The 15,841-nt window shown below is 35.8% G+C and overlaps 1 protein-coding gene across 1 annotated transcript in view; it reads right to left on the reverse strand.

Moving 5' to 3' along the window:
* Window positions 1-15,151: 15,151 nt before the first annotated feature.
* Window positions 15,152-15,841, reverse strand: part of LOC140238677 (uncharacterized) — a 29,683-nt gene continuing 28,993 nt past the window's right edge. Inside the window, exon 5 of the mRNA XM_072318576.1 lies at window positions 15,152-15,381. Coding sequence (XP_072174677.1) covers window positions 15,152-15,381 — 230 coding nt within the window. The remainder of the gene's footprint in view (window positions 15,382-15,841) is intronic.

Consider the following 15,841-nt stretch of genomic DNA (forward strand, 5'->3'; position numbering starts at 1 on the left):
TTAAAAACATATGGAAAATATCAAAAAAAAAAATGTTATGAATACACCTAACAATTCATCCAATATAACTGAAGTTCGATGGGGCGATGCCTCCAGCAACATTCCCGCTGGCATGCCTGAAATTGTTAATGACTTCTTCTCTTCAATTGGACAAAATCTTTCTCAAAATATTCCTCTTTCTAGTAAGACTTTTAGTGATTTTTTAGATACACCTAACTCCAAAACTATATTTTTTGACCGTACATATAAAGAAGAAATAGCAAGGATTGTTGCCAATTTGAGAGAAGGCAAAAGTCCTGGCCACGATGGAATTGATAACCACCTGATAAAAAAAACATAATTCCCCAAATAGTGGATCCCTTAGAACATAATACATTATTATCAATACATTGCTTACAACTGGCCATGTGCCAAATAGCATGAAAATTGCGAAAGTAATTCCTATTTTCAAGAAAGGAGAGAAGAATGATGTCAACAATTATAGACCTGTATCTTTATTATCTTCTATCTCCAAGATTCTTGAAAAATTAGTTTACATCCGGACAGTACGTTTTCTTAAAACCTGCGACATATTTTCAAATTTTCAATTTGGATTCAGGGAAAACCACAGCACAACACACGCATTACTCGCCCTCATCGACAAAGTCACACACGCACTTGACACATTTTCACACACGATAGGTATCTTCTTGGACTTCTCCAAGGCCTTTGACACGATTAACCATGGAATACTTCTCGCCAAATTATCCCATTATGGCATACGTGGAGAGGCCTTGGAGTGGTTCACGAGTTACCTATCAAATAGATCTCAATTTGTACATGTCAACGGCTTTGACTCTCAAAATAAAACGATAACATGTGGTGTCCCACAAGGGAGCTTACTAGGCCCGTTGTTATTCATTATTTATATCAACGATTTTCATAGATCGTCGGAGAAACTATCATTCATATCATTCGCGGATGACTCTAACCTTTTCTTTTCCCATCCTGACCCAAATATCCTAGCAAGAACAGTAAATGAAGAACTGAAAAAGGTCATACAATGGGTATACGCAAATAAATTGTCACTTAACATTCAAAAAACAAAATTTATGCTTTTTAGTAACTCTTTAGATAGCCTCCCGGGCAATATATCATTTGATACTACTCCCCTAGAAGAAGTTTCTACTTTTAAATTTCTTGGTTTTTGCGTTGATAACAAGCTTTCATGGAGGAATCATATTGATAGCATATGTAAAACAATTTCATGAAACATTGGCGTAATGAACAGATTAAAATATTTTCTTCCTTCATATGCATTATTAACTCTTTACTCTAGTTTGATACTACCTTATCTAAACTACGGGATTCTTGCTTGGGGTAATTCATATCAGATGTTACTTGATAAACTCTTTTTATTGCAAAAGAAAGCGCTCATCCCTTAAGGAAAGAACACAGTTTTACCACACTATGTAACACAGTGTGCAACACAGTGTGGCACACAGTGTCGAACACAGTGTGGAACACAATGTGTAACACAGTGTCGAACACATGTGTTTAATATGTGTTTAATATGTGATTTTGGGACGTTTGGTAGCACTGTGTATTTTCCACAGTGTGAAACACAGCGTCACCACAGTGTGCAACATAGCGTTACCACATGTCCAAAACACATATTAAATACACTGTGAATTAAACCACAGTCTCACACACTGTGACCACAGGGTTATAACCACATAGTCCATTACACTGTGGTAGTCACCACATAATCCACCACACTATGGTATTCATCACATAGTCTACCACACTGTGGCAGTCACCACATAGTCCACCACAGTACATTGTGGTAGTCACCACATAGTCATCAGGGCCCTGTTTCATAAAGCTGTTCGTAAAGTTACGAACAACTTACGAGCAACTGGTGATCAGTTCTGATGTGCTAAACTTATAAGAATTTCCATAATTCAGCACAAGAACTGATCACCAGTCGCTCGTAAGTCATTCGTAACTTTACGAACAGCTTTATGAAACAGGGCCCAGGTGTATCAATACATATGTCACTACATAGTCATCAGGTGTATCAATATTATTTTGTAATGCATGAAGGCACGGTTACTGACTAGATAATACTGATAGATAACAACATTTATGACATTGAGTATAACATAACATTATTAGACAATAGTTCAAATCATAATCATTATAAATACTTCAAATTTAGAAGTATTATATGAATTTTCTAAAATTTAGATTGCTTTTTATGAATATTCATGAGCTATGCAAAAATCTGTACCACAGGAATACCACAGGAATACCACAGAAAGACCACATGAAGTATTACATGCTGTACCTCAGCACTCCCACTTAATATGTAATACTATAGGAGTATAGGACAGGTTACGTACTGCTTAAATCAATTGTCATAACTCACCATTAATGAGATTTTGGAATATGCGTTTTGTTTTGTTTTTGCTTTGTTTTTGTTTGTTTTTTATTCCAGTTGGTACTACTGTGTGGTACTCCTGTGTGGTATTGTCCTGTGATAGTCATGTAGTACAGCATGTCAAGAAGAAAAAAAAAAACCCACAAGAATATCCTGTGACATTTTCCTGTAATTAAAGTGTACAAGAAAGCAGTTGTAAACACAGTTTGTATCCATACTACTGAATATTCTCGGCACACTACCAGAAGAAATTATTGTGTACAAGTAACAGACAATGAAGTGGCATTTGTACATGGTTTTGTGGTTTTGGAAGATGATAGTGATGCCTTTGCTCTCATTAAGTATGTAGAGCATGATGGCCCATTTGTAAAGAATAGAGACAGGGAGAGCCATGCTGATGCTGTACACATCAGAGTAGTGAAACGTGTGACCAATAGATTGTATGCAATACCTCCTGGTGAAATCATAGGAAAGCATGTGATTTATGAGAGAAACAGGGAAGTTATAACATGTCACTTTTTGTTCTCTTTCCACAACTACAGATACTCCTAGTATTATATCATTTCTTGTGTTTGATGTTATGCATCCGTAAACAGTATTAACACAACATTTAATGCATGATTTATTCATCTGAAGGTTGGATATATGACATGTATAGGTGATATTCTCACATTAAATGAATCTGTTGTTCCATGCCAGTATTTGAAATTTGAAAGGTATCAACTGAAATTAGAAAAATAAGTAAATATTGAACATTTGCAACTACTGTGTACTTAAATTGTGTTGTATATTGTCCAGCTATAAGTTATTGGTTTATTACTTCACCTCACTGGATAATAAGACCAGATAAGTTGCTTTACAAACTTGATAAAAATCTCTGGGGAGTACATGTAGTGATCAGGTATATTCTTTTAATTTGATATATACATGTACATTTATTAATAAACTACAATACTTGAATCCTTTGACCACACTGCTACCATGCTCCCCCCCCCCCCACACACAAAACCAGAAATGGCCTGGTTTTATAAAGATTAACATGCCATGTGGTAGTACAAGATCTGAAATCCCATACTGACAATACTATAGCAAAGTTCAATATACACCACAATGTGGTAAACATGAGTCATTGTGTGTCAAAGTACTAGATGTTTAAAAAGATAGTTTACGCTTTTGATTGTGAATAACTGAAAACCCATGAAAATATAACTTTCCACAAATTTACACAGTAGGTAGCTAATATAGGCATACAATTTTATTGTATGCTATTTCCTGCAATATTTTGAAACAGCACCCAACAAAATTGTGCGTTATTCAGCGGCTACCTACTGTGTAAATTTGAGGAAAGTTAATTTCATTATTTTTTAGTTATTCAAAATAAAAAATGTAGCGTTTTTTCCCAAACATCTAGTATGCGGATATTATTGTGTTAAATCAATGATCTGAAATCCCACTGTGTAACATCATTATGGACACAGGGGTATATATACCACACTGTGTGTTCAGTCTGCCAAGTATGTGGAGATGATGTAGGTGAATGATCTGAAAACCACAAAGTGACAACACCGAGCACAGGGTTTACACATAGTTCAATATATACCACACTGTGGTAAGCACAAGTCACAGTGTCCGGTATGCCAAGTCTGTGTGGATTATGTGGTAAATGAATGATCTGAAGTCCCACAGTTTGGCAACACTATCAACACAGAGTGTACACATAGTTAAAAATATACCACACTGTGTCAAACATGATTCACAGTGTGTTCAGTATGTCATCTATGTGGGGATTATTTGGTAAACAACTTAAACTGAAATACCAGACTGTGGTAGCATTATCAACACAGGGTTTACACATAGTTCGATACATACCACACTGTGGTATATGTGTACCACTCTGTTTTCAGTATGCCAATAATGTGGTACACTATGTGATCTCAAATCCCACACCGTGACAACGCTGTGACCACATGGTTAGCACATTGTTTACACATAGTCAACTATGTGAACACACAGTACTGTCGTAACACTATATCACACTGTGGTATATGTGTGCCACTCTGTGTTCGGTATGCCAATTATGTGGTACACTATGTGATCTCAACTACCACACTGTGACAACGCTGTGACCACATGGTTAACACATTGTTTACACATAGTCAACTATGTGAACACACTGTGGTAACACTGTGTTTGTTCCATAAGGGCAGAACTGTTTTTAGCCTAAATACACGAGAACATACAGATCCTTTGTTTTTTTACCATAAGATATTAAAAATAAAAGATTTGTATGTGTTTCAACTTGGCCAGTTCATGTTTAATTATAACAGCAACTTTTTACCCAAAGTATTTCACGACTCTTTTCATCGAAACAGTCATGTACATAACTATCCTACGCGACGATCCGGCGAATTCCATCTTCCGTTAATGAGAACCGCACATGCCCAAAATACATTTCTGTATACCGGACCCAGACTTTGGAATAATCTAGATAATAGCTTAAAAGATTCACCCTCATTCCTCACATTTAAATACAAATTCAGAAAACACTTATTACCTACTTATAATTCTAGATAATCTGAATTAATTGTTTTAATTTATGCTTGAGATTTCACCTGTCCTGATGTCGCAGCACTTGGCATGTTCTGTATGCAGACCTCTCTTCTCTCTTTATTCTTCTTTCCTCTTCCTTTCCTGTCTTTTGTTCCTCGTAGACTTGTATTGTCACTGTCTTCTCTCTTCTCTGTACTGTCTCGCATCGTATATGTGTGTGGGTAACTGAATGTCTGTGCGAGTGTGTCGTCCTTCTCATATTTTCCCGGTACACCAGTTCAATGAACACCGTCTGGGCATTAGCATTGATACTCTATTCTTATTTTCTATTATTGTCGAAGCCAGCGTATCTCAAAACAGCTATATTTCTACAAATGACTTAAGTAATCTACATTCAATGCAAATGTTGTAAGAAAATAATAAAACAAACTTGAATAATATATTGCTTACTCATCAATTATCTAGCGATCCGTGTCCTACAAGCTTAGCTTTTTAGTGGATCGCTATTTTCCAAAAATTGAAGTTATTTTCTGAAAGCTCGCGAAGTATACATGTATACGCATCGTACCTTCTGATTATTGTACATATGTTGATGTATATAATTTATTTCGTATATTACATGAACCTTTTGTAAAAGTTTAGACGATGTCATTTCATGATATGTATACTTTGATTTGATAATACATTTCGATTGGAAATAAACTATGATTGATTGATTGAGAGGAACAAAAGCGAAAGAAACGCTCTGATTGTACCACGGGATTAGCGATTTATCAATCGGTTTTGGTGGCTTTGTTTGTTGAGCAGAATATGCGAAGTTGGCACGCCGTCGACTGAGTCGGACGTGCGAACGTGGCACATAAAGAGTTAAACAGTAAGATTCAGAAGTTTTGCTCCAGCATCCCACATAAAATAATATATCACAGGAAAGGCCAATATCTCTACTTTTCAAATATGTAAACGGATAACAAAAAGAAATGTCGTCCAAGGATTTATTCCTACTCAAACTTTATTTTTCATTTATTTTACCCGGTATTTTCGCTCTGTACAACGCTGGATTCTACCTTTAACAGTAAGATCCAGACGTTCTGTTCCAGCATGCCACATTACATCACAGGAAAGGCCAATATCTCTACTTTTCAAATATGTAAACGCTCAACAAAAAGAAATGTCGTCCAAGGATTTATTCCTACTCAAACCTTTTCTGTCAATCTTTAGTGTCACACTCTTTGCGCACATTGACAAATGCATTGACATGAGGATTCCAAACTCAAACAAAATCCTGCACAAACTCACATGAATTACATACACTTGTATTATTGCCAACATATAATTAACATATGTCATTCACATCAAATTTTCACCTAAATAACATGCATTCCATATTCAATGGGTAGGCAGCCATGTGTATCAAACATTGAGTCTCCCATATCCCTTATCCGGATGAGCGCCGGTCCCGACATGTCCGGATAGGAGAGGTCGGACTGATAGATGAAGCCGCTGCATTGTGTCTCACCGTGAAGTGTATGTGTTTGCAAGTGTGACACTGACATACAGGCCGTACAGTTACCCTTTTATCATCATTGAAATAAGCAGAATAGAATACAATATTGTTTCTCAAATCAGATAACATTCCCCATTATAAATCACGAATGACCAAAACTTTAAGATATATACATAATTAGTATACCTCAATAACATATACATCGAAATACAAAAGTGATATCACTATAATCTATGTTTTGTTGAACCTTATAATGCGTTACAAAATTCCTCGAAATATTCTGTTCTCATGTAAGCGTTATGCATATTACTTTGTATTACTTTATAAGAAAATACAGTAATTTGAATTTGAATCTGAAATTGAAGACACTAGTATTTAGCTATGTACAGCTATCATTATAATCACAAGGAACTGTATCCAATGTGAATTGTATCCAATGTACCTTAACGAAGAACAGTGAAGTACCACGTATACAGTGCTCTTTGTGTTCGTCGGATAAGTTCTTCCAGACGTCGGGTGAGTATAATTTCAAATGAAATGCAAGTAGCACGTACTTCGAGTACATGTGTTTAGTTTCGTCATACAATTTTGAAGATAATGATTTGTAGATACACTGAGCAGCATAAAGGAACTGTAATGACCAAGGATCGATCAACACTGGTCAATTTATTTCAGGGACAAAAGTATATATAATTCGATGTTCCTCGATACATGTAGGGACTTTTGAATACAAGGTATATGTAGAATTAGTTTCAAGTTAGTTAAAAATTGGTTGTATAGCACGTGAAAATTTAATGTGATGCTTTTTTTCGCAGAGAGGATGGTTTTTCAAACTTTTCCTCCTGAATAACTATAAATTGGTTCTACAGGGTTCAGAGTTTCAAAATTTAAACTGATTGGGATAAGGAATAAGAATGTTTTCAAAATCTGTAACAATCACAATGAGCACGGATAATGACAAATTCGATAGCAGCTACAATATAGGAATGCATGAGTGTGAATGAACGCGAGGAGCAGAACAAAAGGAGAAAACATGCATAACATACATAAACTCTACTACAGGTGGCCTTGTTAAGAAGGTGGTATTGTAATGGAATTGCATTGCTGTATTTCTGAAATATGTGAGTCTCACTCATTTTCCATGTTTTCATCCATTCTTATGGTGAGCCCTCCCCCGGCATGCGTTCTTAAGGTCATCATTCTTGTCCAGTGCATTTTTTTTTTTTTGGGGGGGGGGGGGCTGGGGTTTTAGAGTATTGGTTCTCTGCCAAGGACCAAAATGAATTGAAAAAAAAAAAAAAAAACAAATCTAACATGGAGACATCGTTTTATGTACTACGTGATATGCGACATTATGAAAATCGCCTGAATATTTTGCTGAATCTGACATTTTCATCAACGAATACCGAACTTTACAGCATTTAGGCCGAAGTTGACAACATTCAACATCTTACGCAGACTGATCTCACGAATTCTATATATGATAATGTTGCATGATTCTGCAAGTAAATAAAGTGAAATTCAACACATTTCACAACAAATATAGAAATAGATCTTACACCTGTCACCACTAAATACAATTCAGTTTCAGTTTCTCGTGACAATGGTACAACAAATAGGATTGAAAATGTACTGACTTCAAAACTTAGCTTAATCTGTACAATACTTGGAGCAGACCAAAGTTCTCCAAGTCAGTAAATTAATAAGTAGACAGGAAGAGAAGAGAGCAAACCAATTTGTTTCTTGATTTCATGCTACGTGCTTGTTTATCCGGTGCTTATTGACAGTATACAGTAGAGTTTCGCTTTAATCGACACTGCACTCGACATCGGTGCATCTGACGATGGTACAATTCTTCGTGCAGTCGCTTTTGAGGTGGTTTATCACAAAAGACTCTGGATAATCCAGAATGGCATGATAGTCTGGCGATCCATGGCTATTCAGCTTCATATCTAACAGTCACAACAGACAGAAATATAAGAAACGGGAAAAATGTTAGGACAAAATGTGATAAAAAACAAAAACAAGAAAAAACAGATAGAGTAGGCCTCCTGTAAAATCAGTCCATTAGTAGTTCATCGTAGCAAAGTTGCAATTGCTATATATAATGAGCCTGAAATTTATATGGTATGTAAAGTAAGAAAGGTTAGCTATACGTGAAACATACCATGACGCGCGCGCACACGAAAACGTAAAAACACAGGTTACATGTACAGAGTACCTACATTATTCGCCCCGGAAGTGGTACTAGAAAGAAAAAAAAAGTGGTTATATTTTTCCTACTGTTTTTTTTTTTTTTCTTGTTAAGTGATGAAACCCGGAAGTGGCATCAGAAATATAAACCGGCTCCCCCTTCTTTTTTTTTCTTTTTCATTTTTTTAACGTGGTGGCGGTGGTGAGTATGATGCCTACGGTATTAAATCAGGTTAAGTAAAGTGATGGTACCACAAAAATACGAGAAGGCTACACGAAGATGTGAACTTTTGTTCAGACGTTTACCAGAAGAACACCCGAAGGTCATGCGATGGCTAACAAAAGATCATACTTGCTTTGGCTTTTGATCGGCTTTTTAAAAAGTTTTGGGCTAACTTTGCACAAAATTGAAAATTCTATATTCGTATGGCCATCTTGTGTCAATTTCGGGACAGTGCAATGCCAGCCTTTGGTATCGGGCTCAAACTGGTAGATAATTTCATCATAGAGACGTGTGTTAAAATTCAAAATCAAAAATATTTTGTAAAATAACTGGGAAGATATATCTTTTCTTCCATCAAATTTCCAAAGGAGTTCTTCAACTCAAACTCTGTCCAAGGGTCCGTAAAGCCAAACTATCCTTATCACTCCAAAAATCACAATTTTCTGTACATTCTCTCAATCAAATATAGCCCTTCAAATTACGTTAAAAAAGCTTTCATCTTCCAACCAAAATGCAGTCGGTATAGAAAAATTCATATCCAATATCCGCAGCTATTCATTTTTTTTTTTTTTTTTGCCAAACTGCATTTCTGATTTTTTAGAATTTTTTTCTTCATTCATTTAAGTATCATTTCTACGACAATGTGATGCGGTTAGGGACATTCCATTATATTAACAGGTGTGAGCCCTATGATTGCTCTCTCGAGTTACCTGTGTTTTCGAGAGGAGTAATTGACTGCCGCCCTCTTTCGTCAATCTCCAAACGGAACAGCTTGTCGTTCGGCAGGATGAAGCGTGGTGGTCTGCAGCTCGTTTTCATGTCGCTAGGGAAGCACTGGAATGTAACACGAAATATGACGCGATCTGCCCTGTTATAAACTTAGTAGACGGAAGGATCTCCTTAGTTTTTGCTTGTCACTTTAGAGCAAAACAATTCTAGCATCAACATGTACGACAGAAGCTTAAAAGTCCAAGGCCGTCATAATGCCAAATAATACCTGCTCACTGTTATTCCCGTTTTTACAAACATGATATAAAGAGAAACTCTATAGAATATGAGTTCGAAATAAAAAAACATTATGTGACACAGATTTCCACATATCAAACATCAGCATGCTCATGCTTTGTAACTACAATCATGTATACCAGTGGCATGAATTTTGCATTAGACGCCAATAGAGTTTGTCTTTATGGAATTAATTACGTCACAATCCCGTGTGTTGTTTATCCGAAATGCATTAAACATTTGGCAGTATAATCTATGTTATATAACGCCTGAAGAGATCCTTGTCATTTGATTGGTTGTTTGACATTGATCATTCGGCCCATTTCACTATGACGTCATCATCCGTGCAATTGTGGCTCCATTTACCGTGCAATTTTGAATCCATACGATTTGCTCCATTGCACGCTCGCTGAGAGCCCGGCACACTATACTCGTGTAAAACGCTTGCGTTTACAATGTGTGTATGCGACAGCGCGCTGTGAGCACTCTCGTGATCACAGATTCTCTCGTTTCTAAATTAATAAAACATCAAATGACAAGGATCTATTTTAGGCGTTATATAAAACAAATAATAAATGTTTTTCATTCGTGCAATGGACAGAATATTTCATTCAGTGAAAGATGAAATGTTGATCCATTCAACTGATAAGAAGCATGTTATAGGTATATACATGGATTTGTCGAAAGCATTCGACACCATCGACCATGAAGTATTGATATATAAACTTAATACGTATGGAGTCCGAGGTCACGCTCTGCTCTGGTTTATAAATTATTTGCAAAACCGTCAACAGTATGTTAGTTTTCAGTCTTATGAATCACAGAAACTTGATATTAAATGTGGGGTGCCTCAAGGCTCCATTTTAGGGCCTCTGTTGTTTAACATTTATATAAATGATATAAGTTCTTCTCCATCTCTGAATTCTATACTTTTTGCTGATGATACATCTATTATTACATCAGATTATGATATAGGGACCCTTGTTAATCGTTTGAACACTGAATTATTGAATATATTGAATTGGTTTAAATCAAACAAGTTATCTTTGAATGTTAACAAGACATATCTTGTTCATTTTAGAAAACCCTACTCACAGGATCTTAATGTCAATATATCAATTGATGGGTTTTCTTTTTGCGAAAAACAGGTTATTTGATTTTTAGGCATTACAATCGATTCTCATTTGACATGGAACGAACATATATCCTGTCTACAAAGGACCCTGTCAAGAAATATTGGCGTACTCTGGAAATTGAACGATCTCTTATCAGAACGATCCCTGATTATTTTATATAATTCTTTTATTTTGCCTCATATATCGTATTCAAATATTGTATGGGGAAATTGTAGTATTACTAAACTGTATTGTATTTACTCCAAAAGCGTGCTATTCGCATTATTACTAATTCCACATATCTATCTTATACAGATCCTTTATTTCATCGTTTGCATACTTTGAAGCTTCAGGACATCCACATTTTACAAACAGGTATATTTATGTACAAGTACGCAACAAATCAACTTCCCTCTTTATTTCATAATATTTTTCACTTAAATTCGAATAAACACACATATCCAACTCGCCGTTCGACAGACTTCCACCTTGTAAACCCCAAAACTGTCTTAGCTCAGAAATCAATTAGACATTACGGTCCCGATGTTTGGAATAACCTACCTGATCAATTAAAGCAGTGTACTTCACTTTTTTTCATTTAAAGCTCATTTAAAAAAGTATTTATTATTGAAATATGTTTCCAGTTAATAGTCTTTGATCAATGTATTTTTTCTTTTTTTTTCTTTAAGTCTCAGTCAGCCCTGATCCATGCAAAATGTTTTTTTTTTTCGATTTTTTTCCATTCCCTCCCGTTCCCTTCTTTGATAATGTATTGCATACATTAAGTAAAGCCCATACCTTACCCCCAGAATAGGCATGCTACAGCCTTTATTCTCTCTTGCACTGTCATTGCACTGTCACCTGCACACACGATGCACTGTCACTCGCACACACCTACACTTTTATAGTCTACTATACCATGCAGTAGTCAATGGTGCAGCGTGCTGGGTTTTTTTTTTTTTCTTGTTTTAAAGCGCCAAGTCACTATTTTTCTTTTCTGTTTTTTTTCTGTTTTTTTTTCTTTTTTTCTCTAGCAAAATGTGTTTCGTGTATTAAGATTAAGAGTTTTATGAGTACATATATAATTAGTGTTGTATTATATTGGTATCACATATTCAGATAGGGCCTCATCCACGTCAAGCTCTGCTTATGATGACGGTCCCCTGTATTGATTTCTCCTTTGTTAATAGATACAGTATGCCTTAATATGTTATTTTGATTCATAATATGTCACTTCAGACTAATGTTGTTACGCAAATGATATTTTTTTTTGTATTGATTTGTATGTTATCTGTATCATTCTGTTTTCATTTGCAATTGTATATGGAGAAAGAAAATGCAAAAATAAACCAAACAAACAAACAAACAAACTCGGCTGCGCCTCGTTGAATGGATTATTTCATCTTTCACCTCATGAAATATTCTGTCCATTGCACTCACAAACATTCATTATTTGTATGTCATTCTGTCCATTGCACTCATAAACATTCATTATTTGTATAATGTCATTCTGTTTTTTAGCTACAACTAATAACACAACACAAAAAGCAAAGAACAAACAAAAAAAATAAAACAAAGAACCTATTTAGCAACTATAATTTCGATAAAATGACAAAATATAGACTATATTAGCAGACGTAATAATAACGCATTTTGAATAATCAATGAACTGGATCCTGACGTTATCATTACTTCATTCAGACAAGTACTTTGGGCACGTTATGCAAAATTCTTTCATCTAATATCGCTACAAAATGATTACAACCTATAACCGTGTGACAAGTCCAAACGGTAATGAGTGTGCTGAAACGGAAATCTACAACTGAGGGAATGCAGAAAATAATGCTAGTAGAATGCATCATTGTTAAGGTTTTAGAAAAATTGAACGATCTGTTTGGGTACCGAAATTATACCAACAATAATTCAGGAGGCCACAGGATACGGTCTAAAGAAAACGAGAATCCGACAAAATGTATCTTTTAAGTGCACATCTTTTTAGTGCCCATTCTTCCCACTAGTCATGCTAGTTACTGACATGTGTTGAGGGTAATATCGTTCCTCCTGCCTTCTGACAGAGCAAGCTGAAAGCCAAGGTCTTTATTATGCTTTAAAAGGCTGATTCTCTCCATATGCTATATACTATTTTCTTTTTAACGATGTACCAAAGCGACCTGTCGAATTTTTGTGTAGTCATCTAATCCAGCAATTACATGGCGGTGTCGAAAGCGACCTGTCGATTTTTTTTTTTTTTTTTTTTTTATGTAGTCATCTAATCCAGCAATTACATAGCGGTGTCGAAACTTTATCGTACATTTTCAGTGACATTCGTTCCTTTCCACTGACGTATTCTACGAATATTTCTGCAATTCATTCAATCCACATCACTTTTATAGTGAGGTTTATTCTCCTCCTTCCCCCCCCCCCCCCTATCTCCCATCATTATTTCGGTAAAAGTATCACTTTGGATATTTTTGTGCATTACCATTCTAAACAAAAGATGAATTACATTTCTGACTCAAAGTGTATAGTTGGTAGGCAGATATAATGGAATATACCTATGAATCAGATGAGAATCAAATATACCTCAGTATCAATTGGCCCCGTTGTACTGCCAGACATGCAATATTGCGCAGAGCGTGGGTTAGTGACATTCGTTGCTATGGCTACAACATCTGTGTAGTCAGGGCTGGATGGCCTGTAGGTGTACATACACAAGGTGTCTGTCGATAAAGTAGACAGTTGAGATATGAATTGTGAGGATAGAACTTAAAACACATAGAGTGCATTCTCATTTATGCAGGGTTTTATGGTCAATATTGTAAATTCTTCGTAATGGTCATCAGCACTAAACTATACTTTGGGTATATTTTCTACCGGTCATTCAAATTAACACGTATAAAACATTTTCGATAATTTGCAGAATATTTGAGAAATCACTGCTGATGAACACGTTTGAACTTTAAGATTCGTCTTTAGGGATTAAATACCCTCCTTTATTCATTCAATTTGGAATAACTTTAATGATCTTTTATGAAACGGGCATAAAAGCAAGCATACCATTGATTTTGCTGAATTGTTCCCTTTTCTGTTTTGCTTGTCCTTTATTTTTCTTTTGTCTTTTGTCTATTTTATGGTTGTTTGATAATCATGAATAATCGTTCCTACATGTAAAGCGCGTAGATCCTACAAAACATGAGAAATTACAAACAAACTAACAAGGATATACTAGAAAAGAAACACGATTCTCCTGTATGTAATGATTGCAGTTATGTAATCCTCAATGTAAGAGAAAAAATGAGTTTTTAGTTTTGCTTACATTTATTTTTTTGGTTTTTTTTTTTCAGTGTAGATTTTAAAGAAAAAAAAACTGGAGTAATACACAGTTTTAACGTATTCAGCAACAAAGTTCAAACAGCAAATATAAGGAATAATAATATTCTCGGTATCGCCAATGCGCTAAAAAGTTCTGCGGGCGCTGAAGAGCCCAGTCACTTGTGCACTGTGGGATTTCTTAGGAGCATTGTCACTTCCGGTGGGGTTTGCGCGTGTCTTTCAATGCAATTTTCGCCTGTTTTCTTTCGTTGCTATTTTTTCTTCGGGTAGAATTCAAGTAAGAAAGAGTTCAAAATTGCAATATTTTACTGATTTGCGGTCACTAGGAGTCATGGTTTATTACAGCTACATTTCAATGTCCTGGTCACATGTTGGAAAGAAAACAAATCTTCAACAGAAATACCACTGGATAAAGACGGAATATACCAGTACATGATAGATGTGCATTAATAGTTAAATCTGTCCCCTGAGCTATCCCATAATGCATATAAAACGCTGCTACCCGCATGACAGGTATTGGCGATACCGAGAATTAAAGTGGATGAGCAGCGTAGACCACGCAGGAATCGAAACATATCCTCAAAATAATCTTTATAATAAATCACATTTCTACCTAGATTTGACATAAGAAAACCATGATGGAACGCTAGTAGAATGACATGAACTGGATTTCGGATCTCCTAACCTTTCCTAATTTCAGTTTTTCTCTTCTCTTCGAACCTCAAATTCATAATTTGATAACATCAATATGCATTGTTATGAACACATGAACAAAGTTGAATATGGTCCAAAATAATTCTGTAGGCCTACTTACTGTTATTCCTTGTGAAGTAAGAACGGTCGGAGGTGATAGCTAAGTTCATTTCTGACGCAGTTAAGCTTAGCTCGATTTCAGCCGACCCGGTCAACTCGTAGGTGGTGTTGATTTCTGGGAAGCTCTCACCAACCGGGAGGACAAACAGTTCGACTTTCACTCCTAAGCCTTGAACCTCTATCAGCCCCACCTTGTGGAACTCAATCTTTGGCACGTTGTTTGCTGTCAAGTGGATAATAAATCTGACATGGGAAGCGCGGGATAATTAAAATCATCTTTAGATAACGTCATGACAAATGTCCTAAAGTGGTCCTGGTTTAAAAAATTACACATGGTATATTAATATTTTGTAGTGTATTTTTTATAGCTTTGTTTACATTTTCTGCGCTCTGCAAAATTTAATCTAAGAAAATAATACTCCCCCCCCCCCCCGTGATCTGCATAGCTGAGTCACTATGACAACGATAGATAATAGGGAGTAGCTTTAAAACGAACACGGATATGTGTCATATATCATCGTGTTTTTTTCATATATTTTCTTAACGGAATACATATTTTTGGTATGGTATGGTTTATTAAATAAAATGTTCTCGCAGCCAAAAAGGCTGAATTGCAACATTATTTGTGACCGTGCACCACAAAACGAACATAAAGTCGCACACACTGATTTTGCGTGAGGACT

The sequence above is a fragment of the Diadema setosum genome, chromosome 15 (genome assembly GCF_964275005.1).
Source record: "Diadema setosum chromosome 15, eeDiaSeto1, whole genome shotgun sequence".
NCBI classification, from domain to species: domain Eukaryota; kingdom Metazoa; phylum Echinodermata; class Echinoidea; order Diadematoida; family Diadematidae; genus Diadema; species Diadema setosum.